The following is a 24,459-nucleotide window of genomic DNA, read 5'->3' as shown; positions in this document are numbered from 1 at the left end:
CGAAACGATTGGTTATTTTCAGAAAAATAATACAATTTAAATACTTTTTAATGTCAAACACTCGTCTTGTCTTACTCTGCCTGGCTTTGCGAAGACTGGGTTGGTACTTCTGCAGTGATGTAGGATGATTTGAGAGGGAGAAAATACGATCAGAGTTTTTCAACATACTCTAACCGTCTTGAGTCAAAATACACAGAGTTTAGGGAGAGCAAGACAAGATGAGCATTTGAGATTAAAAAGTATTTAAATTGTTTTTTTTTTTTTTTAATAAAAATAACCAATCGTTTCGCTAGATAAGACCCTTCTTCCTTGGCTGGGATCGTTTACAACCACATTTGGGATTGTTTGAAGCTCCATTTAAACTGCATTTTGGAAGTTCAAACTCGGGGCACCATATCAGTCCATTATATGGAGAAAAATCCTGAAATGTTTTCCTCAAAAAACGCAATTTCTTTACGACTGAAGAAAGAAAGACATGAGCATCTTGGATGACAAGGGGGTGAGTTCATTAAGTAGTTGTTTGGGAAGTGAGCTTCTCCTTTTAAGGAATAAAAAGTTAAAAAGAACAGCATTTATTAGAAATATAAATGTTTTGTAACAATATACACTACTGTTCAAAATTTTGGGGTCAGTTAATTTTTTTTTTTCTTTCTTTTTTTTAAAGAAGTTAATATTTTTATTCAGAAAGGATGTGTTAAATTGGTAAAAAATTGATTGTTAAAGTGATAGTAAAGACTTACATTGTTACATTGTTATTCTTTTCTGAATAAATGCTATTCTATTTTAGTCATCAGAGAATCCTGAAAAAAGTATCACAGGTCCCAAGAAAAATATTAAGTAGCACAACTGTTTCCAACATTGATAATAAATCAGCATATTAGATTTCTGAAGGATTGTGTGACACTGAAGACTGGAAATGCTGAAAATCAGCTTTGCATCACAGGAATAAATAATATTTTAAAATATAATAAAATAGAAAACAGTTGTTTTAAATTCTAATAATATTTTACAATATTACATTTTTTCTGTATTTTTGATCAAATAAACACAACCTTGATGAGCACAAGAGACTTTTGTTGTTTAAAAAAACAACAAAAATCTTTCAAACGTTTTGATGCCAAAGACTTTTCACAACAGTAGTTTTACAGGGGATATTGTTGAAAACCCTCAGGAATAATATGTCTATATCCCACTACATTATTACAATTTGAAATAAGTGTTTTCTATTTTATTATATTTTAAAATGTAATTTATTCCTGTGATGGCAAAGCTACATTTTCAGAAGTCATTACTCCAGTCTTCAGTGTCACATGATCCAGAAATCATTCTAATATGCTGATTTGCTCAAGAAACATTTTTTTTTATTACCAGTGTTAAAAACAGCTGTGCTGCTTACAATTTTTGTTGAAACCATAATACATTTTTTTTCCCCCAGAGTGTTCTTTTAGAAATCTTTTTATACATTATAAATTTGTTGAAAAAGGAAACGGTAATAGTGTCAAATTTGGCAAATTTGTTGAAAAAATAATAAATAATGTTAAATACATTTACTTTATTTGGTACACTTTACAATAAGGTGTCATTGGTCATTAGTTAATGTATTAATTAACAACGAACAATGAACAGTACATTATTACACTGTTTATTAATCTTTGTTAATGTTAGTTAATAAAAATACAGTCGGTCATTGTTCATGTGCATTAACTAATGTTAACAAACACAACTTGTGATTTTAATAATGCATTAGTAAATGCTAAAAATTAACATTAAGATTAATAAATGCTGTAGAAGTATTGTTTATTCTTAGTTCATGTTAACTAGTGTAGTTACCCAAGAACCTTATTTTAAAGTGTTCTCCTTTGTTTCTTAATTTAAGTTTGACAGCCCTAAAAATACTTCTAATCTAAAAATACACATTGTTTTTTCCTCTTCAATTTTTCTGTACATTCTCTACCACCTTTTTAATAGGCATCTCAAGACTTGATTTTTCCTTATTCCTTAAAGCAGTAGATACAAAACTGAATGGATAATATAGTTTTCCTCTTTTCCATTTAAAATAAACCTTTTTGGCCCAGCACGAAATGAGAGAAAACTTGCATGAGTGAAGTGAATGGAAAATTATATTTGTAAGTACTATACACTCTTATCTTCGAGCTAGAAAGAGACATTTAAGGTTACATCCAGGGACTTGCGTTGGAAAATCAGTAATGTTGAAATGTTTGAAAAGCAACATATGATCTACATCAGAATGATTGTCTTTACAAGCTGCAGAGTATTCAGTTACGCTGAAACCAAAAACCTGCTTTGGCAGAAACTGGTGCAGGTGCAGATAATGGAGGTTTGGGAAAAATTATAGCCATTTCTATCAGATATCCTGAATCAAGCAAAGCCAAACACATCTACCCAGTGATTATGAGTTCAGCTAGTCATGTCATAGGAGAATAATTCCTCTTTGTGTCTGTTTTCATTTTCAGTCGTTCACAACAATCCAACAGCACTTTTCATGCATCTCAGGCATCAAACACTATATTTCTGGTAATTTGATGCACATGACATGCATCGCTTTTCCCAACCGCTCGAATGACACCTCTACATTGAAATGAAGGACATACATCTAAAGGCTTAATTGCACTGTTTTTCAACGTGTTAGCCATTTACGCTTCAGCAGTTAGGGCTGAGTTTAAGAGGTGACTGGCTGCCGTCGTAAACTCTGTCCGTCTCCGCTTACTCTCGCTGAGGTGAGGCAGCGACGCGGGTCAACGGCGTCTGCAGCCGCTAACGAGAAACACATGTCCCGGCCACCGAGGGCGTCCCTCGCTTATTAATGCCACTAAAATATATGCCTCCTCCTGTGTCTCCAATTAAACAAACTAAGCAGTCCTCTTCTTTACCTACTCAGCTTTCCCTCACTCTCTCTTCCTTTCTTATCCTGATATCCCCAGCGGTCACATCTGCTTCTAATCGCCGATGTGATAATGTGTTCTAGGGTGTCTCGGGTCCCGACTGCCACGGTCGGACTCATAATGACTGATTATGCTATTGCTCTATCTGAGTGTTTCCTATCTCACAGGGGAGTATCGGCATTAAGGAAGAAGAGGAGGAGGGTGTAAAGTGTTATTAATGAGAGAGAGAAGCGTGAGTGTTTGTGGTGTGTGTGTATCTGCGGTCTCTCTCTCCCTCGTGGAATAAGTTTGGATTGTAATCACATACCCCACATGCTCTTATCTATAATCTCCGTGATAAATGACTCGCTCTTAGCACGAGCCAGTATAAATACATTATCTAACTGACCACGACTGATCAATTTAGATAGCGCTGTTAAAGTTTACATGTGTCGTGAATCTCTCTGAAGGTTGTTTCTCATCTTTTTTTAGGTGATGACACACACAAGCATGTAGCGATGCGCATCCTCTACCACATCAGCGTGGATGACAAATCTAAATCCATGTTCGCATATACTGACTGCATTCCTCAGGTCAGTGTCTTCCTCACTTTATTCACTTTTGATTCATATGAGGTATTTTGATAATTCACCTGTTGATTATTCCTGAAATGAATAAGATATTCCACATCTTGCCCAGTATAGAAGTTATGAATGACCAAATGTCTAAATAAATAATATTAAATAATAATATTAAAGGGATAGTTCATACAAAAATGAAAATTCTTCTGTGAAACATACAGTAAAAAAAGATGTTTTGAAAAATTCTGTTTTCAGTCAATGGGAACTGAAATTATTTTTGGTTACCAACATTCTTCAAAATATCTTCTTTCATGTTCTACTTAAGAAAGAAAGTCACACAGGTTTGGAACTAAATAAGGGTGAGTAAATTATGACAGAATTTTTTATTTTTGGGTGACCTATCGCTTTAAGAGAAAGCAAAGCTAAATTAATTGTTAACAGGAATAGGAAGTATTTTCTGCCAGGACACACATCATTTCTTGTTCTTATCACACAGTGACACGTTACTGTAATCAGAGGACGTTTTTCAGTAATGAAGTAATGTAAAGGGGTTTTTGCACTGTAGGAACGTTTTCAAAGTTTCTGGCGGAAGTACTCGCTTTCTGGCGTGTTCGCAACGGAGGAACTGGGAGCAATTTTAGTTATAGGAATGTCTTTTGGTGGGACTAAATTAGCTCCTACTGTACTTCAGAGTAGGGTCTTATCCAGCACATTGAGAACTACCAGTGACGTAAGTGTACATTGATTGGTCGAACGCATGTTATATGGAACACCAGCAGCACAGGCAATTTTAAAAAGACAAGTTACGTAGATGAGCATGGAAAACAGTGATAGATGGACCGATGCCCAGATACTTCTCTGTCTTCAATCCTCCAGTTGTTAATGTTGATTACTGCCGTTCTTAAACGACATCGCTGTTGGCCAGATTACGTCACTTCAGGGTTCCTAACTGATAAAGAAATTCACTGTTGTTATTTTTTTATAATCAAGTGAATTATTAGTAATTAATGTTGGTTATAAAAGTTGTGATTGTATGTCAGGCAGGCAAAAATGTGTTTTGTGGTGATACTGGTTACACTCTAAAAAAAATGTAATGTCTTTTTGTGTTTAGAATTATTAGTATAAAGCTTACTGTAGCATTACAGTATACACAGAAGTCTGTTTGCCAATTTTAAAAATATTATGTAAAGTAGTATGTACTTACTTATCCTGAATTCTGTGCATACAGAAAAGTGTATATGGCTTACAATATATTTATGGAGTGTTAGTAAGGTTACTTTGGAAATGTAATATGTTACGAATTGCAAGTTACCCAGTTTAAAATACAATATATAGTGTAACTATTTCTTTTACTTTATTAATGTTATGTTACTGATTACATTTGATTACTTTTTAATTACTTTTCTACATTTCTAACAAATGTTTTTAACTGTTAATCATTCTTTCAAAATTTAAACCAGTAGGACTTAACATTGGTTACTGTCAGACTCTCAAAATTTTTCATCTCTTGAATTAAGATTATAATAATTTTAAAGCACAGCCACCACAAAATCAGACTTTAACAGCTTTTGACTTTGACATCGTTCTGAGGTTAAATACTGATTTAAAATCATAACAAGAAATAGTAAATATTAATACAAAATGTATTCAGATGTAACCTCACGGTTACACTTTATTTTAAGGTGTCATTGTTACAGTGTAATTATACATTTAAGTACTGAGTAAATATTAATTGACTACATGTACTTAATGGTTAGGATTAGGGTTTGGCTTAGGGTTACTTGCATGTAATTATGCATAATTAATTGTTATAATAGTACATGTAACGTGTAATAAGGACACCTTAAAATAAGTGTTACCCCCCCACACTGTATTACATTCAGATGTAACCCCCTTTGTAATCGTTAACATTTATCATAATTAACTGTAATTTAATTATTTTTTCTGAGTAACAGTAACAGATGCATTTTAATTAATTTATGTAACACCATAATATGTGACTAGTTACTCCACAACACTGTATTACATTCAGATGTAACCCCCTTTGTAATCGTTAACATTTATCATAAGTAACTGTAATTTAATTATTTTTTCTGAGTAACAGTAACAGATACATTTTAATTAATTTATGTAACACCATAATATGTGACTAGTTACTCCCCAACACTGTATTATATTCAGATGTAATCCCCTTTGTAATCGTTAACATTTTCATAAGTAACTAATTTACACATTTTTTCTCAGTAACTATTAGAGATTACAGTTACATTTATTTTGTAATTAAATTACATTACACCATTACATGTAACTAGCTGCTTATCAACACTGTATTGTATTCAGATGTAACACCCTTTGTAATCGTTAACATTTATTCTAAGTAACTATAATGTACTTACAGATTTTTTCCTCAGTAACTGTAACAGTTGCATTTATTTTGTAATTAAATTATGTAACACCATTACATGTAACTAGTTATTCTCCAACACTGTATTGTGTTCAGATGTAACCCCCTTTGTAATCGCTAATATTTTCATAAGTAATTGTAATTTATTTACACATTTTTTTCTCAGTAACTGTTACAGATTACAGTTACATTTATTTTGTAGTTAAATTATGTAACACCATTACATTTAACTAGTTATTCCCCAACACTATATTGTATTCAGATGTAACCCCCTTTGTGATCATTAACATTTTCATAAGTAACTAATTTAATTACACATTTTTTTCCCGTAACTGTAACAGTAACATTTATTTTGTAACTAAATGGTGTAACACAATTACATATAACTAGTTACTCCCCAACACCCTTTGTAATCGTTAAAATTTTCATAACTAATTTAATTACACATTTTTTCTCAGTAACTGTTACAGATTACAGTTACATTTATTTTGTAATTAAATTATGTAACACCATTACATTTAACTAGTTATTCCCCAACACTGTATTGTATTCAGATGTAACCCCCTTTGTGATCATTAACATTTTCATAAGTAACTAATTTAATTACACATTTTTTTCCCGTAACTGTAACAGTAACATTTATTTTGTAATTAAATGGTGTAACACAATTACATATAACTAGTTACTCCCCAACACCCTTTGTAATCGTTAAAATTTTCGTAACTAATTTAATTACACATTTTTTCTCAGTAACTGTTACAGATGACAGTTACATTTATTTTGTAATTAAATTATGTAACACTATTACATTTAACTAGTTATTCCCCAACACTGTATTATATTCAGATGTAACCCCCTTTGTAATCATTAACATTTTCATAAATAACTGTAATTTAATTACGTATTTTTTTCTCAGCAAGTGTAACCGTTACATTTATTTTGTAATTAAATTACATAACACCATTACATGTAACTAGTTACTCCCCAACACTATACATACATATATATGTTTTTGCTGCTGTGGTGTGTCATGTATGTATCATACACCCTCACCCTGTGTTGTAAAGTGGGCTAATTGCAGCGTTGTCTTTCTCTCACATGGCGTTAATGAGATAACAGAGCTAATTTAATGGGAGGGGGGCCTCTGTGGGGTCACCAGCAATTGCCTGGGTACAATTTCTCTGAAACAACTTCTGCCCAAGCGTTGTCATCTTTAAAATGCTTGTCTTCTCTAATTGGGTGAAAATGCCTACCAGATGCTTGTGTAAAAAAAAAAAAAGTAAAATTCCTCAACCTAATCGCTCCACCAGTCCGCCTGGAGACAGTCGGGGCATGATGTCAGAATAGCTGTGAGACTCCTTAGGGAGATATGCAATGCTTTTCTTTCATTCTTTCTCTCTTTCTTTCTTTCTTTCTTTTGATGATTCATACTTTCTTTTTTTGTTTGTTTGTTCTTTCTTTCTTTTTTTTGTAATTTGTTTGTTTGTTCTTTCTTTCATTTGATTATACATTCTTTTTTGTTTGTTTATTCGTTCTTTCGTTTGTTTCTTTCTTTAATACGCTTGTTCTTTCTTTATTTCTTTCGTTTGTTGTCTTTCAGTTGTTCATGCTTTTATTCTTTTTACTTCTTTTGTTCTTTCTTGCTTGCTTGTTTATTCATTTTTGTTTGTTTCATTTTTCCTTTCTTGCTTGCTTTTCGTCTCGCTTGTTTCTTACAGTTGTTTATCATTTGTTTATTCTTTTTCTTATTTCGTTGTTTCTTTTTCTTTCTTATTTTGAAGACTCCCCTGACTCTTCATGAATAGCTAAAGCCGTTCTGTCCGTTCGTGTCTGTGGATCTGATGTCCCTCAGGTCTGTGCTGGCAGTTAGCCTGGACCCTCTTCTGTAAGGGAGGATTTAGGATTTAGATCAAACGGCCTCGCTGCTCTGGGTTCCGAACTGGCGAGGAGAGGCCCAGCGTTGGACCCATTCCTCTGCCACAAAGGGGTCTCGCTATAATTACTCAAAGCTGTGAGGTGTGTGTGTGTGAGGAAATGCTCGCAGGGCTTATGGAGCTATGAAACCATGGAGAGCACAGAGACGGAGGTGGGAGGGGAGGGGATGACTCAGGGGTACAAGGCAGGGCCTCCCATTGCTGGTAAATAGGAGCAAGCAGGTGCCAGTGAGTCTAGACTGCGTGATTTGGAGGCCTGGGACCAGGTTATGTGATACTCAATATGGGAAAGGCCTGATTGCTCACTGCTGCCTCTTCACAGGCCTGCGTTGGTCTGTTCGTGCCTTCCTGTTTAACATCCAACTGGCCCACACCATGGCCATGCCCATTGCAGCCTGTGGAGCTCCTCTTTCTTCATCTGTTCATCTCCTCATCCCTCACACGTGCTGAATCCATTGGCCGCTGGCCAGTTATCTTCTTAAGACAGGCCTGCCAAGTTTCTCTCATTGGGCCGTTATCAGCTGCAGCATTGACCTGATTGAAGCCGACTGTGGGATATTGTCTCAACTCTCTCTGGCTTTTCAATAAAAACACAAATAGCAATCCTTTCGCCAACAGTGACAGCATCAATGCTTCTCCCTGTCAGGAACTGTCTCTTTCATCATTTATTTCTCTTCTTTTGTTTTCCATCTATTTGTTGGACAATACTCCACATGCAATACTCCTCAGTTTTGACATGTGCTTCAATAGGGCCATTGTTATATCACATTCTGAGGACATTTGGAAACCACACATGAGCCCTGATGTGACAAACTGTTCTGGGCTTTACATAAGATTAAGCTTTTCAAGTTACTTGTCTGTCAGACAGGTGTCAGCCCATATGAACCTAAATGAACCTAAAGCATGGCGTGCGCAATAAGTGAACTGAGAGAACTAAACCAGTCTAAAAGGAAGTTGTGCTAAATATGCCATCGAGTTGTGATATTTTTGTTTAAATATATTTGCTTATCCCATCTGTGAAAAGTAAAAGCACTGTCAGCACATATTTTTGGTGCCCTGCTTGCAGTAGTAAAGATAGTTTGGACAACCTCAGAGTAGAGGTCTTCACAGGTCCAAAAATTTGTACCTGAACCTGAAGAGACCCGTAAATGTGCTGCACGGAACCGACCTGAACCAGGGAGAACTGACTGCACCCGATCAGCACATAGTTCACAGCAAACTGCAAATAAATTTCCATCCATGTTAGCCTGTTCCTCTCTCTTGCCGACTGAAAGAGCCTTCTTAATCCATTCATTATTCCAGCTTCAAAAGTCTACTTGCTGTCATGAGCCAGGTTTCCATCCAAGGATTTTTTGCGAAAAAATATTCGGCGCTTCAAAATTTTTACCGATATAGCCTAGTTATTGGAAATGTTTTCTCATGTGATGAAACAATCTTTTTACGTTTAACTTCAGCACATAAGTTCTATATCGATAGTTTAATGTCACAAAAATTTGTTTGGAAACACTTTTTGTGGAGAAAAGGGGCTTTAACGCAAATAAATGTGGTGTCACATCATGACAGAATTAGCCTATAGGCAGCATCCGTGTTTGTGGTGTTGCTCCCGTTAAAGCACTGTTTCTCTGTAGTTCAAAAGCACATGAAAGGAGAAGTCCACTTCCAAAACAAAGATTCACATATAATCAAAGACTATAGAATACCCAAGACTTGTCACTCGGATAGTTTTGAATAAGGAAAAATGCAATGCTTATTATGGCCGCGAAGCCCCGCCTTCTTAATGAAAGAGTTAATTGTTGGTTAGTAAAGTCAGCGCGTCACTGCAGCTGCTGTTAGAAGTCCCGGTTGCTATAGAAAAAGAGACGTGCACTCAGTACTGCGCATGTGCAGCCTGAAAAATAAGCTTTTTTTTAACAGTATGAACAATAAACAATATTTATGAGGCAGTTCTTCTCAGATTTCATTGGTGATTTCAAATATGAAATTTAATCGTAAGCTTGATGAACAGTTTTGGAGAATTTGATGGCAGGCAAGAGCTGTACTTGCCTGCCCGAGAAGCATTTCGAAGATGGCCGCCTAGTGAAATGACTTGCCTTGAAGGGACTTTGATATAATGTACTCACTCATTTACGGTTATTTTCATAAAAAAAATATAATTTAAATACATTTTAATCTCAAACGCTCGACATGCCTTGCTCTCCATGAACTCTATGTATTCTGACTCAAGACAGTTAGGGTATGTCGAAAAACTCCAATCGTATTTTCTCCCTCAACTTCAAAAATCATTTCAAAATCATCCTACATTGCTGCAGAAGTGCCAACCCAGTCTATGCAACGTGAACATGCAAAGAAGATCAAACACCCTTAACAAAAAAGGTAAAACAGAGATATAGGACGATTTTGAAGTTGAGGGAGAACATGAGATGGGAGTTTTTCGACATACCCTAACTGTCACAAGCCGAATCTAAAATTATCTTATATGTGGTAAGAAAAAGACAAGTTACCTTTAAAATATGCATGTCTTAATTTGATGTTCCTTTAGTACGTTGCAAGTTAAAATGTATTCATTTTGTACAAAAAGTACAAACTTTTACGTTAATTTGTCTTGGCTTGTCAGTTTATTCTTGTTTTGTTCTCAGTTATGATCTACCGTTACATTTTATTATTACAATGAACAGGCTGCGTTGTCGAGTTAACTTGCTTAACTGCGTGTCAGAGGCACCGGCACGATCACTTGATTTATACAAAAGAGCAAATCACAAAAATGAAACAAATTCTGCATATAGGTTGCTACTTGTTGCACAGTTTTTTTTCCTTTCGTTTTGTTAATTTATTAATTATTTAGAAAAATATATATTTCGCATATAAGCCTATTTATTTCTTTAATATATAGCTTTGTTATGTTTTTCTCCATTCGCAGAAGCGCTGCAGGTGCGTGATGTGACCATGTGAATCCTCACGTTCTTTTATGTTTATGTTGCTTTTTGCTTGTAAAAAAAAAAACCCTGGAAAACAACTTTTTATTTTTAATGTGTCACAGCCACGTAATTTAATTGTAGTTTAACATAATCTTGTCGGTTAACGGTTAATTATGGCTTGCGACCATCGGTTTTTGGTTAGGAGGAATAAAATAACCGAAATGATCATTTCTATTTGGTTAATCAGAAAAAAGATAATAATACAACTGCACCTGTTTATAAATATTGCTTGTTGCTCAAGTATATAAATAGTCTAGCCTTGGTTGGCTACAAAAGAAAAACCTCTTGACATTTGTTAGGCTAATAAAAATAATTTTATGTAGGTCTATACAATTAAATAATAGCCTATATAATAAAACTTGGTTCAAAAGGATGAAGAACAGGCTACTAACCTATGTAATTTGCGCAATTGGTGAAATTATGAATGGAAACAGCTTAAAGGCTATTTTTTTTCCGATACACCAAAACGTATGCGACAGTTAGTTTTTTTTAGGGAAGATGTCATCACACACACACACAATTTTATCGGTAAAAAGCCAGTTGGATGGAAACAGGCTGGAGACAGCAAAGTTTTTTTACGCATATCCTCTTTGTCCATAACAAAACATCGCAAAAAACTGGACGGAAACTTGGCGGGTGCAGTGTTCTCCGGTCGATTTGGGTATTACACACAATTTTAAACAGACCCGGGACCCGGAGTAATAGATTTGGACCCTATTGGTCCTCCGGTCTCGGGTCCTTCGTGAAGACCTCTAGTTTCTGGAGTTTCTGATTTTTTTTTTTTCTGGTGTTGTCCCAACCATATGTTGATGTTAAGCCCTGCTATGCTATAGTGTGGTTTGTTGATTTAATGTTTTCATGTTGATTCCCTATGTATAGTATTTTAATTGAAATCCTGTGTTGTGTGTGTGCAGCTCATGCAAATGCTCTTTGAACATGGCGAAGAGAGATTCGACACTGAGCTCATTTCTTTCTGCATCAACCTGGCTGCTAACAAGACTAATGCTCAGATTATCTGTGAGGGTAAGAGCCCGAATCTCATTTTTCCTGGAATAACATGCAACATTGAGCTACACTGTCAAAAACATCTGTGTTTACTTGTCAAAAAGCATACTGTTACACACCAGTGATAACTGTTGCTTCTCTGTAATAAATAATACATGAAATCTGTTCTAACTTATGAAAAGTCTCTGTCTGGACATGGTTATTTGTGTATTTGCTCTGCAGGTAACAGATTGAAGATGCTGATGAAAAGAGCCCTCAAACTGAAGGATCCACTGCTGATGAAAATGATCAGGAACATCTCACAGCACGATGGACCACTGAAACAGCTCTTCATTGTAAATATAATATTCTGCCATTCCATTAAGAGTCACGTGTTACGCACTATAAACTTACTGAAAACATAAAAGCATTTATCATTGCTGTGTTGACCTTTACTATTAATCATTCACTTTTAAACTAAAAACAATGCATGCTGTAAACGGTAAATTATAATTAAAAAAAAATATTATACATTCATTTTTTTCTCATTCTTTTGTATATTTGATAGCCCAAATATTTTAAAATTTGTAATTTCATGAAGCAAAATTAAAAACGTAAGTATCTTACAGGGTGGGAGTTACTGTGCTAAATGAATACCCAAACATATTTTGTCATTTACTCTTCAGGACTATGTGGGTGATCTGGCAGCTCAGATCAAGCAGGAGGGTGATGAAGAGTTTGTTATTGAGTGCTTGGGTACAATGGCAAACCTCACCATACCTGACCTGGACTGGGAGCTTCTGCTGAAAGAGTACAACTTGGTACCCTACCTCAAAGACCACCTCAAACCTGGTAAAGCTACAATAAGCCTATTACTGTTTGTGTGGGTATTTCAGAGTATATTTGTAATGGAAAGCAACCAAATCAACTAAATTTTGGAAACTTCCTCGGCTCAAATGTTTCATTTTGTAAATATTTTTTCTGAAGAAAGATAAACATGTATAGTGATGAAAGCCCAAATATTAAATGTCACAGATGTATGTTTACAGAGTAATCAAATGTTTTGTAGAGGGGGGTCTAAAATCTGAGATTTGGAGCCAAATTACAGGAGGGTAAAAATGACTTTAGAACAGGGTTCGACAAGATGCTTGAAGTGCTTAAAGTACTTGAATTTGACTTTTGGAAATTTAAGGCCTGCAAAACCATTGAAAATAGCAATATTCCTAAAGTGGTACTTGAAAAGCGCTTGAATTATTGAAAGACAGTGTATCTATAAAACAGGTGTTCAATGATTGAGTTGATTCAAACTTGTGACTTTGATCTTTTGTTTCAAACGATTCACTAGCAAAAACCAGATCAAATTAAAAGAGCCATTAATTTTTGAATTTCGACATCACTGGTAATGATTTTAAAAAGCACATACAGTGATGGGTGAGTTTTTCGAAGCTCAGAATCAGTTAAACCATTGCGTCGCAAAATGATTCACTGTTTCAAAGCGCTCCAATTGGATTGCGAATCATTTAATTTAGATCGGGACTTTGAATCGTGTATCAGGAATCCTTTGATTTAGATCGGGACTTTGGAGCTCTTTTTCTCTTTAAGTTGACATCATTGCATAGCCTACTTTGCATGGGCTTCACTTTATTTTTGCCGTTTTTATTAGTATATTTTTATTTATCGATCTTTTTTAGAATTTGAAAGACATTGTTTGATAAGTGAGATCTCTGTGAGAAATCCTTAAAAATCAAAAAGTAGTGCTTGAAAAGTCCTTGAAAGTCCTGGAATTTCATTTGACAGTATCTGTACAAACCGTGTTAGAAGGACTACAGGATCATTATATTATTTTTACACAGAGATTGGTAGGTTTATTAGTAAAATCTGTTGACTTTAGTAATCTTTGTTGCATTTGGTTTTCCATCACTGAAAATGGGTAATATATTTAACAATCTGAATATGAGATCCCCATATCTCTGGGACTGAATTATGTAGGGCCTTGAAAATGTATATTCCAACAGAAAATATATTAAGAACCAGAATATAAAATCGTATTGAGATCTCTTTAATGCTTCTTGAATTATAGGAATGCAAACTATGGAAAGAATATTTATGGCACTCACACAAGCATGTTTAATAGAGTTATTTTGACAGAAGGAAACAAGATACATTTATATTTTCAACATAATTTGTTCTTCAGACCTTCCTTTTTAAAAGGAAAAAGTACCATCTGTATGCAAAGTGACCCACGTTTGGTTTTTGAACACTGAAAACACGTACAATTTATGTAACAATTTACTCCTGGAGCCATATTTAGATCCGAATATCTCTGGAACGAGATACAGGGCCTTAAAAATGATGATGGCAAAAGGAAAGTTTGTTACGACCCAATATCTAAAATAGTGTTAAGATATCTTTAATACTTTTTGAGTTACAGGCATGCAAACTTTGGAGAAAAAAAAAAACCTTTCAACGGTGACCACTTACATACAGTGCAACAATGATTACTAAAGTCAACAAATTTGACTAACAGACTATCAATCTTGATGTATAAGTAATATAATAATGCTGCAATCTTTCTGAAGTCATTTTTACCCTCCTGTAATTTGGCTCTGAATCTCAGGTGAAAATTGTCAATTTGACCACCCTCTACAAAATAATGGATTACTCTGGAAATATGCATCTGTGACATTTAATATTTTGGGTTTCATCACTATACATGTTTGCCTTTTTTTCAGAAAAAATATTAATAGAATCAAAAATTTGAGCTGGGGACCTCTGATTGAGCTTACACGAAATGAGTCTAATATACAGCCTGTTACATAAAGTACAGTGCTACACTGTATGAAAAGTTGAAGCCGTTTTTTGTAATTTTTCATCACCTTTTGCCTGTTTATTAAAAGGTCCTGTGTGTGACAAATAGTTTAAAAGAAATACAAATAGTCTGTGTAGTCTCTTAACTACTATGAACAAAATGTATGTATACATTTTCAGAATGCTTTGTGAAGATTTGTAATAAAATTCCATAATCTAATATACTTTAAACTACATCCTATGTTGTTAAGGTTGTGTAAACAGTGTCCAGTAAGAAACATACTATCTAACATATATTTGCATTGAAGTACATTGTGCTACATCACTTACCTCACATTTACAAGACATCGGTTAATAATCCCAAAAATAAATATTATCATTTTGTTTCTTGTAATCCAGTTTTGTGCAAAAACGACCCAACTTTTGACATCAACCTCATTTATTTGTCACAAATAAGTAATACAAAAAACAGACAAGTTTTTGCAAAGGTAGAAAGTCATCCGCTGGCATTTCTTATTGAAGTATTTTGAAATACGATTTTTCATTACACCTAACCAGATTTGACCTTTGACCTCTGTGTTTCAGGCTCAGCAGAGGATGACCTAATCCTGGAGGTGGTGATCATGATCGGCACGGTGTCGATGGACGACTCCTGTGCCGTCATGCTGGCTAAGTCTGGCATCATCCCTGCTCTTATTGAGCTGCTAAATGGTAAGCGCGCTGCCAACATTTACACACATTTATTAGCATTGAGCCAGAGAAAGACTGCTTAAAGAAACAAACGGATCTCCAAACCCTCTCGACGTAAAATCTTTTTCATTATCGCTAGCCATAAAAATAAATTCCAGAGGAAAAGATCAGCGCTGTTTGGATTTCTACTTTTGTTTGGCCAAATCGCAACAGCTGCCCCCCTGCTTTGCGTGTCTGTAGACACTCAAGTACCAGATTTCAATTTGGCGTGCTTTGTCTTCCCTAATGTGATCTGATGAAATGAGTTTTGAAGAGTTTATTTAGACTAAACTAATATTAAATTAGAATAAATTAGAATAAATAAACAGCCCATATCTGCGTGGGACACAGAGGGCTGGTTCTCGCTTTGTGCATTAAGTGCTGGGAAGTGACAGTGTTTCAAGGAACAGGAAAGCACCAGGTTCATGGCATGCATCACATTTGCTGGTTCTGCTCAATGTGAGCCCTCATTTCAATAAATGCCTGATGGCGGGGCCATGAAAAGAATGAATGTTTAAGGGGCCAAAATAGCGATCGTCCCAACATATACAGCTCCTCTCGAAGAGAAAAAGAAAAGGATATTCCATTTTTGGAATTGGCCACTTTTTGTCCCCACTCCAGACACAGTGGTCTCAGTTACATGAAGTTTAACATCTGAAATGTTTTTGCACTACATGCCATATAATATTTTATAACTTTGATCACAACAACGCAATAACAAATCTGACATTTGTTTTCCTCGTGATAGGCGTTATGTGGCAGCGCCGCATTGACAGATGCTTGGGTATTGTTTTATGTATACATAACTTTTCAGCACTTGTGTTCGTATACTCGTTCGCTGGCTCTTTCTCATCTAAAGAGGCGCTGACATGTTCTCTGTGATGTTATTTGTAGCTTGTGCAAAGCTTGTGCAGCTCCTTGCTGTAACGGTATTCAGTTTCTAGTCCCATGGAGCAGCTAGCCTCTTTGCTATCATTCTTCTGGAGGAATTTCCATCTCAGGGGACGAGAGCGTTCTGAGCCAGATCAAAATTGAAATAAAGGCTTTTATTAAAGTTAGGAGGGGGCGGCTACAACCGCACAGCTCTCCATAGGAGCTTTCGCTATCATTTCAGAGGAGAAGTTGATGTTTTCCCCAAATGGCGGCTTCTCACGAGAGCCTTCATACATAAACATGATCCGCCGATGGAGGTTTTGAACGTCAGCTCACATGAACAGGCACCATCGGATAGGAAATGCCTGCGCAGCTGCGCTGGAGTGTGCGTGCTTGTTGCTTCGCCGTATCGCGTTTCAGCTTAATGCTGACGTGCAGATATTCTCATGATAAGGAAATGATTGCACCTTTATGTCCGTGAGGAAATATTATTGGTCCAATCATTCATACCAAGCAAAACACTTTATTCCGTGAGGTCGAAGTAATGTTCTTCATCTGCGTGTGTTTCTGTTACCAGCCCAACAGGAAGACGATGAATTTGTGTGTCAGATCATCTACGTCTTCTACCAGATGGTCTTCCACCAGGCCACCAGAGATGTCATCATTAAGGACACTCGTATCCTTGTTACAATAAATTGATTTTCCGTGCATGGGTATGTTTATCTGCGCAGATGTTTTGTGAATGGTCTTTGACAGCTGTTTGGCCTGGTGCATTGACATGTTGGTTGTTCAGTCTTTAATATTGCAGCTACATGTAAGAATACATGATTTTTTTCACATTTAGACAAAAGGGCGATGTAAAAAAACAGGTTTAACTGCAATATGGATCTGATTCAGACATACTAAATAATATTTCTAATGTTACACCATGAAGCACTTTTTTAAAGTTTCCTGACAAAACATTTTACAGTACAATACTCTAATGCCTTTGGGGTAGACCTACATCCAGACCACTATCAGACCGCCAAAAACCAGACCAATGGGACTCAAACACAGACAAAGCCATTTTTATGTTTTTTTAAGAAGTCTAAAAACCAAGACCACAAAATTGAGGACTTCAGCTCCAATGTAATATATTTGCCACATTTTACTTGAACTTTTTGTAATCATATGATGGCAATTTTACATTGAGTTTTTGAGCTGTTCACACCCTCATACTCAGTTGTTCTTTTTAATAACTAATTATTTTGTATAGTTTGTATGGCAAAGATGACCAAAAAATTGGTATTTCACTACGTTAATAATACTAAATGCTATCTCTTTATAGTATTAACAAATAATAATTAATAGTATGAATAATGCAATTTCTACATTAAACCACTTTAGAGCTCTTGCTAAATATTTATAAATAAAGACAGTGCACGAGTAGGGATGTAACGATATTAAAATCTCATGTTACTATAAGATCACTATATAAAGTCCACAATACGATATTTATTGCAATATTTAAAAACAAATGTAAATATTTTAAAGTTAAATTCTTCTATCTAATGCACGTTCAAAATTAAGAGCGCCAACCAGTGTTCTTAAGAAAACTTAAGTCAGTCAGTGAATTGACTTGTACCTGAACTTTAAAGGGGACTCAACCCTCTTTTTAGTTGTGATTAGGGCTGATTGCATTTTGCCTGTGTTGACTAATCGTCAAAAGACCAGAAGTGGCGCATTCCATATATTAAACTCATTTAAAAATCATAAGCATAATGCTATTAAGAATTGCTACGAATGCTACGAGTCAATTGAATCTATGCAGGTTTAATATAAGCGATTAAATTATTTACATAAAAATGATAATTTTTATTGCCTCATTGCTATTATATATGTATTTTAAGTAATTTTAAAGGCTATTGTTCACTTAGGTCTGTTTGTTGCTACAAAAAATAAAAGTTATATATAAATAATTAATCGTCAGATTACTCAATTACCAAAATAATCGTTAGTGACAGCCCTAGTTGTAATATACCATACTGCCTCAGTCTAAATTACATTCACACTGGTGTTTTAGAAGACAAACAAATTAAAATATAATAATAATAACAATTTTATATTATTGTTATTCCTATGACAGTAATAGCCATATATTGTAAAACAACTTCACTGTATAATAAAAGAAAATGAATATTTTAAAGGTATATTATTTTTGATTTACACTACAGCAAGGAAATTACAATACTACTTTCCTAATTTCTACATTTTAAAGAGATATTTTGAATTTGGCCTGCAGTAATGTTATCCATTTAAACCACTAGCTGTCAGCAATTCATACTGTACTTTTAAGACTTTATTTTGATGGAAACAGCAGGAGAGCTTTTATTTTGAAGGAAAACTCGAGTTTCAGTTAAAACAGGCTTACAAAAACACGTCTCACTGCAAATCTAGTGAAATGCTGTAAACATCTGCCATGAAGATGAACTCACAGCACATGCAATAAATGTGTTCACTGTGAACGGAGCCGTTCTGAGGTATGGAATACAGCGGATCACAAGCTGATTGCCTGAACAAAGTGTGCGCTTTGCTTTGAAATGCGCAGCAAAAACTGACACGATGAAGGGATTAAGTCATATTGTGCTTTCATTTTTGGTTCGTTTGACAGATACTGTGCAAAAACATAATGGCCCAAAACACAACTTTACAGACCTTTTATGTAAGAATATTTAAAAAATCTACATTTCTTACCACAATAATATCAAGACAGTTTTGCTGTTTGTTACATCCCTATGCACGAGGAATCACTGGCTATAGTAAAATGTAAAAATGTACATATTTTCATTAGGTTTTTGCAAATATCAGTACATTTCTTTTTGAAGACATGAATATTTTTCACTAATTGAAAATTGTAATTATGGTAATTAAGACAAAGCAATTTATAGGCTTTAATTGTCAGTGAACTGTGAACTCTTTAACCGTATCTCTTAGAGGCCCCAGCCTACCTCATCGACCTTATGCACGACAAAAATGTGGAGATCCGGCAGGTTTGTGACAACACTCTGGACATTATCGCTGTAAGTATTCACATAATACCCCACTACATATGTGCACTCAAATCCAAATCAGAAACGTCAGTGTGTGTGTGTGTGTGTGTTTTTGCTCAATGCTGACCATGTGTGTTTACAGTGCTGATAAAATCTCTGCAGTTAATGCCTACTCACTGACATTAGATAGCAGTAATTGGTGGTGAACTCTTGAGAGGCAGGTTTGTTTGGGGAAGTGTTTCATTCACTTTATTAGCCCGCTCATTAAGCCTCGGCCACATGAAAGCATGCGTGTGGGATCTGGTTTGTATCCGTGGTGACAGAGAAAGTGCAGATGTATAGCTCTGGCTCCACAGACTGACATGTTTGACGTCGGTATCAAGTATGCAGATATACATTCTGTGAAAAAGACTTTTTCCAATTAAGATCATTTTAAAGTGAGTTAGTAGTTGGTAGTACTTTACAACAAGGTTAATTATTTAACATTAGTTAATTAGATTAGTTAACATGAACTAAGAATGAACAATATTTCCAAAGCATTTATTAAGCTTAATGGTAATTTCAGCATTTACTAATGCATTATTAAACTCACAAGTTGTGTTTGTTAACATTAGTTATGCACTGTGAACTAACATGTACAATGAACAACTGCATTTTTATTAACATTAACAAAGATTAATAAGTAGTTTAATAAATGTACTGTTCATATGTTAACTAATAATAACAAATGACACCTTATTGTAAAGTGTTACCAATAAGTTTGAATTTTATAAAGTTTATATATTGTTTTGAGCCATTTCAAGCTTAATTAATTAATTAATTGATTATGTTTTGCGGATTATTTGGTACTCTTTATTTTGATAGACATTCTGTTGTCTATAAGTCATTTTGACATTGACATGTAGTTGCAAAGCAACTTTGTTAGTACACTGAAAAATACTGGGTTAAAAACAACCCAGCGCTGGATGAAATATGGACAAACCCAGCAACTTGGTTGTTTTGACCCAGCGGTTGGGTTAAATGTTTAACCCAACCTTCTAGGCAGTTTTATTTAACTCAACTATTGTTTAAAAATTACTATGTGGCTGGCTTAAAATGAACCCAAAATAGGTTGTAAATTAAAAAACAGACACATAATTACTAGAGGCATTAGCAATAATCAAAAGATAAACATTTATTAATAAGCTATTTAAAAAAAAAAAAAAAAGGTTTATTTAATTATTATTTAGTCAACTTATTAATAAATGTTTATTTATTGAACATATTAATAAATGTTAATTTCCAGTTAATTTTGGGTTTGTTTTTAAAAAAAATAAAAAAAATAAATCAAAATAAAGAGTTTGTTTTTAACCCAGGTTTTTTTTTTTTTAGAATGTCTAAAATGGACTATCGAAATATAGCGTAACTGATTAATTTGACATTAAAAGCTTTGCTTAAACTCATTAATACATTTCTACAATCTGTTTTCACTCACCAGATATTTTAAGATTGTCGATTGACAAACGCACAGCAACAAATCATATAAGATAAGAGGATAAATTTGAGGAGACTACTGTAAAAGTGTGCATACATTATTTCAACTAGATCTAAGATGTATAAATTCATTCGATTTTGATTCTGGGAGTCATGATCCAATTTCAAAACAGTTCTCAATGCATCTTCATCTGCTTGAAAGGTTCTAGTGGTGAACTTGGAACTAAACAGAGGTGTTCTTAAGGATTGTACACATGTGCATATACATGTTTCAGCAACAACATCATTTTCCCCACCCCTAAGGTGGAACAAACTTAAAGGGATAGTTCACCCAAAGGTGAAACTTCTGCCATCATTTACTCACCCTCATGTTGTTTCAAACCTGTATGACTTTTTCTTCTGCAGAACACAAAAGAATATATTTTGACGAATGTTCGTAACCAAACCATTTTGGCCATTGATGAAGAAAAACACGTAGACATTTCTCAAAATATCTTCTTTTATGTTCCACAGAAGAAAGTAAGTCATTCATGTTTGGCTCAACATGAGGGTGAGTAAATGATGATAGAATGTTCATTTCTGAGTGAGCGATTCCTTTAATCGTGGGTGCAGGTTTGTGTGAGTGTGTACTCTCACTGGCCCTCTGGGCTTTGCATCAGGCTTCTGGCCCCGGGCTCCCGCGCAGCTCTGCGCTGCTGTCCACATGATGAATGGACAGAGCAGAGAAAAGAGAAACAGGGCTTATTTACTCAGGTTCTGCCACAGGGGGCCTCGGCTGATTAATCCATATTTTCATTCAGTGGAGCAGGCGGCGGCAGGACGCCTCTGTGGGCCTTTAGTCCCTGGGACAGAGAGCTGGCCTTGAGCTTTGAGCTCCAGCAGGCCACCTCCTGCACCCTGCACCCCTCTGTTGCTTCACCTTACAGAGCTAATGCTACGCTAATTAAAAAAAAAACTTTCTTTACTATTTAGTATAGTTTTAAAGGGGTCATTGGATGCAAAATTTACTTTTACATGTTGTTTGAACATAAAACTGTGTTGGCAGTGTGTGTACACAACAGAGATCGTGTTAACCGAAAATTCTCCGTCATTGATGGAATTTTTTTTTTTATCAGTGACTGAAAAATCTAAAGGCCGTCTGTCACTTTGACGGATTACACTGAGGGTGATCTATTGTAATGTATAGCTGTAATTCCCACTCCTGTCCAGTTGGTGGCGAGTGTGCTGCAGTGTGGCAGCAGAGCACTTGATCCAGAACAAAAATGAAAATGTCACAAATGTTTTGCTGCGTGTTTAATTTTGCACAGGGGAGTACCCAGTTTAAGCCACAGCGATCTATCATGCCACATTTAAGGGGCACCAAAAGGGTATTTATCGGTTGAATTTTCTAATGAAATGAACAGTATTTGAAATCTGATACTTTTTCATATCAAAAGTAACAAAGCACAAAGATTGCAATTTATTGAATGGGAGGCGCACTACGTACTGTTCATTCATCAACTGAAAACAGCGTAGACCAAAAGATCGACTGATATTTAACAATCTATACTGTTTCATAAAAACTGAGAATCTGTTCAAATCAAGAAATATTTTAGTGTCCTTCGCTGTCCCTGTTTGTGTGGTGTTGAACATGAAAAGTGACGCAGTCTCTGTTAATCTGTTTTTCTTCAAAATAAAAGCCTATGGCATCCTGTAGGTTCATGATTAAAAGTGAAAATGTAAACAAAAATAAAAGCAATTAAATGTGTTGTTATAATTAAAATATGAATGAATGAATTAATATGACGGGTAATAATAGATTATGGCGGAGGTTTTACGACCCTGTCCGTCAAAATGACGGACAAAGTTAAAGTCTAACGCAACCTCTGGTTCACAACCACCCTATAATGATAAAAAAAAATAATAATTAAATCCCCAGTAATAATCACTTTCTCAGATCAGGCTGTTCTGAGATTCCTGGCAGAATGGCCTGGCAGCCAGTCTCTCAGAGATTGGCTCGTCACCCCACGGAAGAGAGGGACGGGGTGAGCAGAGCTCATTAGCATTTAAAGAGACATGCACCGAAACGGGTCGCTGTGAACAAAGCTGTTTTTGACAATGTAAAAAGGGTGTTTATAAATTTTAACAAAAGTATGTTATAGACTTTTCATTAAGAACATAAAGAATCATATCAACTTGTTGAAAATGGGCAGAGCTCATTAGCATTTAAAGAGACATGCGATCCCATCAAGGGGAAACCTGAATGAAAAGAGTCGCTGAACATCGATTCACAAAAATGAACTGCTGAGCTCGTTTAAGTTTGAGGATGCAGCCTTGCTCGCTAATAGTGATTATAAGTCTGATTCGTTTCCACAAAAAGGTTCTTTTGGATAGATTGTTTTAATGAACCAGTTCAAAAACAATTCAGAAGTTATTTTACGGTGAAATGGGCTTATATTGTCAACAGTTTTGAGCGCCACACGACAGAATAGATCATGACGTGATCGAGGGTCTTGATCCTATTTTCATTTGAAATAAAATACCAATGCTAATTCTAAAAGAAAACGCAGAGAGCGCAGATCAGTGGCAGAAAGCGCATCTGATTTGACAGATAAACCAGCAGCTTTTATATCAGTGTTGTTGTTCTGGTTGTTTTGTTTCAGTGTACAGTTTTTTAATTTTGCGCAAAGCATAGGCTACCGAAGTACACATCATTCAACTGAAATGTGCCTTGTTGTGGCTATAACTAATTTCATGTGCAGTACAGACAGTTTTAAAAAATAAAGCTTAAGATTATGATAAGGCTACTTTCTTATATCCTACAGTCATGGCGAAATTAGGTTCCTCCACTCTAAAAAAAAAAAAAAAACAAGAATCGAAAAGAATTGAAAACAACAGTGAGGAATCGATTCTTGGAATCGAATCTCATCAATTCCAGAACCATGAATCAGAATCGGACTTGATTCCAAAATTTTCGAAATCGAACATCCCTAGGCATCTGATGACCCCTTTAACATTTATGAAACTAGTTTTCTTAAAAGGATTGTTTACCCAAGACAAAAAAAGTGCCATTATATGACTTTTATGAACTGTATGAATTTCTTTTGCATTTCAAGTTTAAGTTCAATACACTTTTCATCCCCAAAGGGGAAATTTGTTTTGGACCCATTGCGTAAAAACACTAATCAGTATGCAGATATCACACAATGTAAAATAGAAAAGCCATCAAAAATTGTTCATTAGAAAAATCCTTTTTTTTTTCTTCAGTGAACGATTCCTTCAACACATGCAGGTTGTTTAAAACCATAGTGAAAACAGATGCTGATAGGGGTGGAGTTGTGGCAAAATTATGCTGTCTTCTCTGAATGTGGGATATTATCAGAGCTGGTCAAGGTTACCCAGAGAATGCCTCATGAACTTATGTTGGGTTCAGTCCCCTGAAATAACCCTGGGGTTAAGGTTAAATCTGCATTCACTACCCCCTTTACCTCCACAACGTGATGTATTAAAGCAGGATATTCAGCTATAAAAGTGTAAAGTGGGACTTTTTATCCATCAGGAATTATTTGGAAAATGGTCTTGTGGTTGGAAGATAGGCGGTGAAAAATATGACTGAGTGACGTCACCCAAAAAGTCATAGGTGGAGGTTTTGATGAAAGATTACGAAGACTTGTAAAATTATGTTGTTCATAAAAAAGACCAGAAATGTACATTAATAAAGTATCTGGGGTCAGTTTTGATTTCATGTTAACTTTAATTTATTGTATAAAAAAAAGCTATTTTTCCAACCGTTGCTGGTCCCCAAACT

General features: G+C 35.2%; 1 protein-coding gene across 1 annotated transcript in view; it reads left to right on the top strand.

Moving 5' to 3' along the window:
* The window catches only part of kifap3b (kinesin-associated protein 3b), a 48,739-nt gene that overhangs the window by 10,830 nt on the left and 13,450 nt on the right, over positions 1-24,459 (top strand). Inside the window, exons 11-17 of the mRNA XM_051135450.1 lie at positions 3,375-3,475; positions 11,691-11,799; positions 12,004-12,116; positions 12,447-12,612; positions 15,154-15,279; positions 16,748-16,846; positions 19,144-19,229. Coding sequence (XP_050991407.1) covers positions 3,375-3,475; positions 11,691-11,799; positions 12,004-12,116; positions 12,447-12,612; positions 15,154-15,279; positions 16,748-16,846; positions 19,144-19,229 — 800 coding nt within the window. The remainder of the gene's footprint in view (positions 1-3,374; positions 3,476-11,690; positions 11,800-12,003; positions 12,117-12,446; positions 12,613-15,153; positions 15,280-16,747; positions 16,847-19,143; positions 19,230-24,459) is intronic.

This window comes from Labeo rohita, chromosome 2 (genome assembly GCF_022985175.1).
Source record: "Labeo rohita strain BAU-BD-2019 chromosome 2, IGBB_LRoh.1.0, whole genome shotgun sequence".
Lineage (NCBI taxonomy): Eukaryota > Metazoa > Chordata > Actinopteri > Cypriniformes > Cyprinidae > Labeo > Labeo rohita.
Note: the sequence above shows the minus strand (reverse complement) of the source record. Positions and strands in the feature narration are given on the sequence as shown.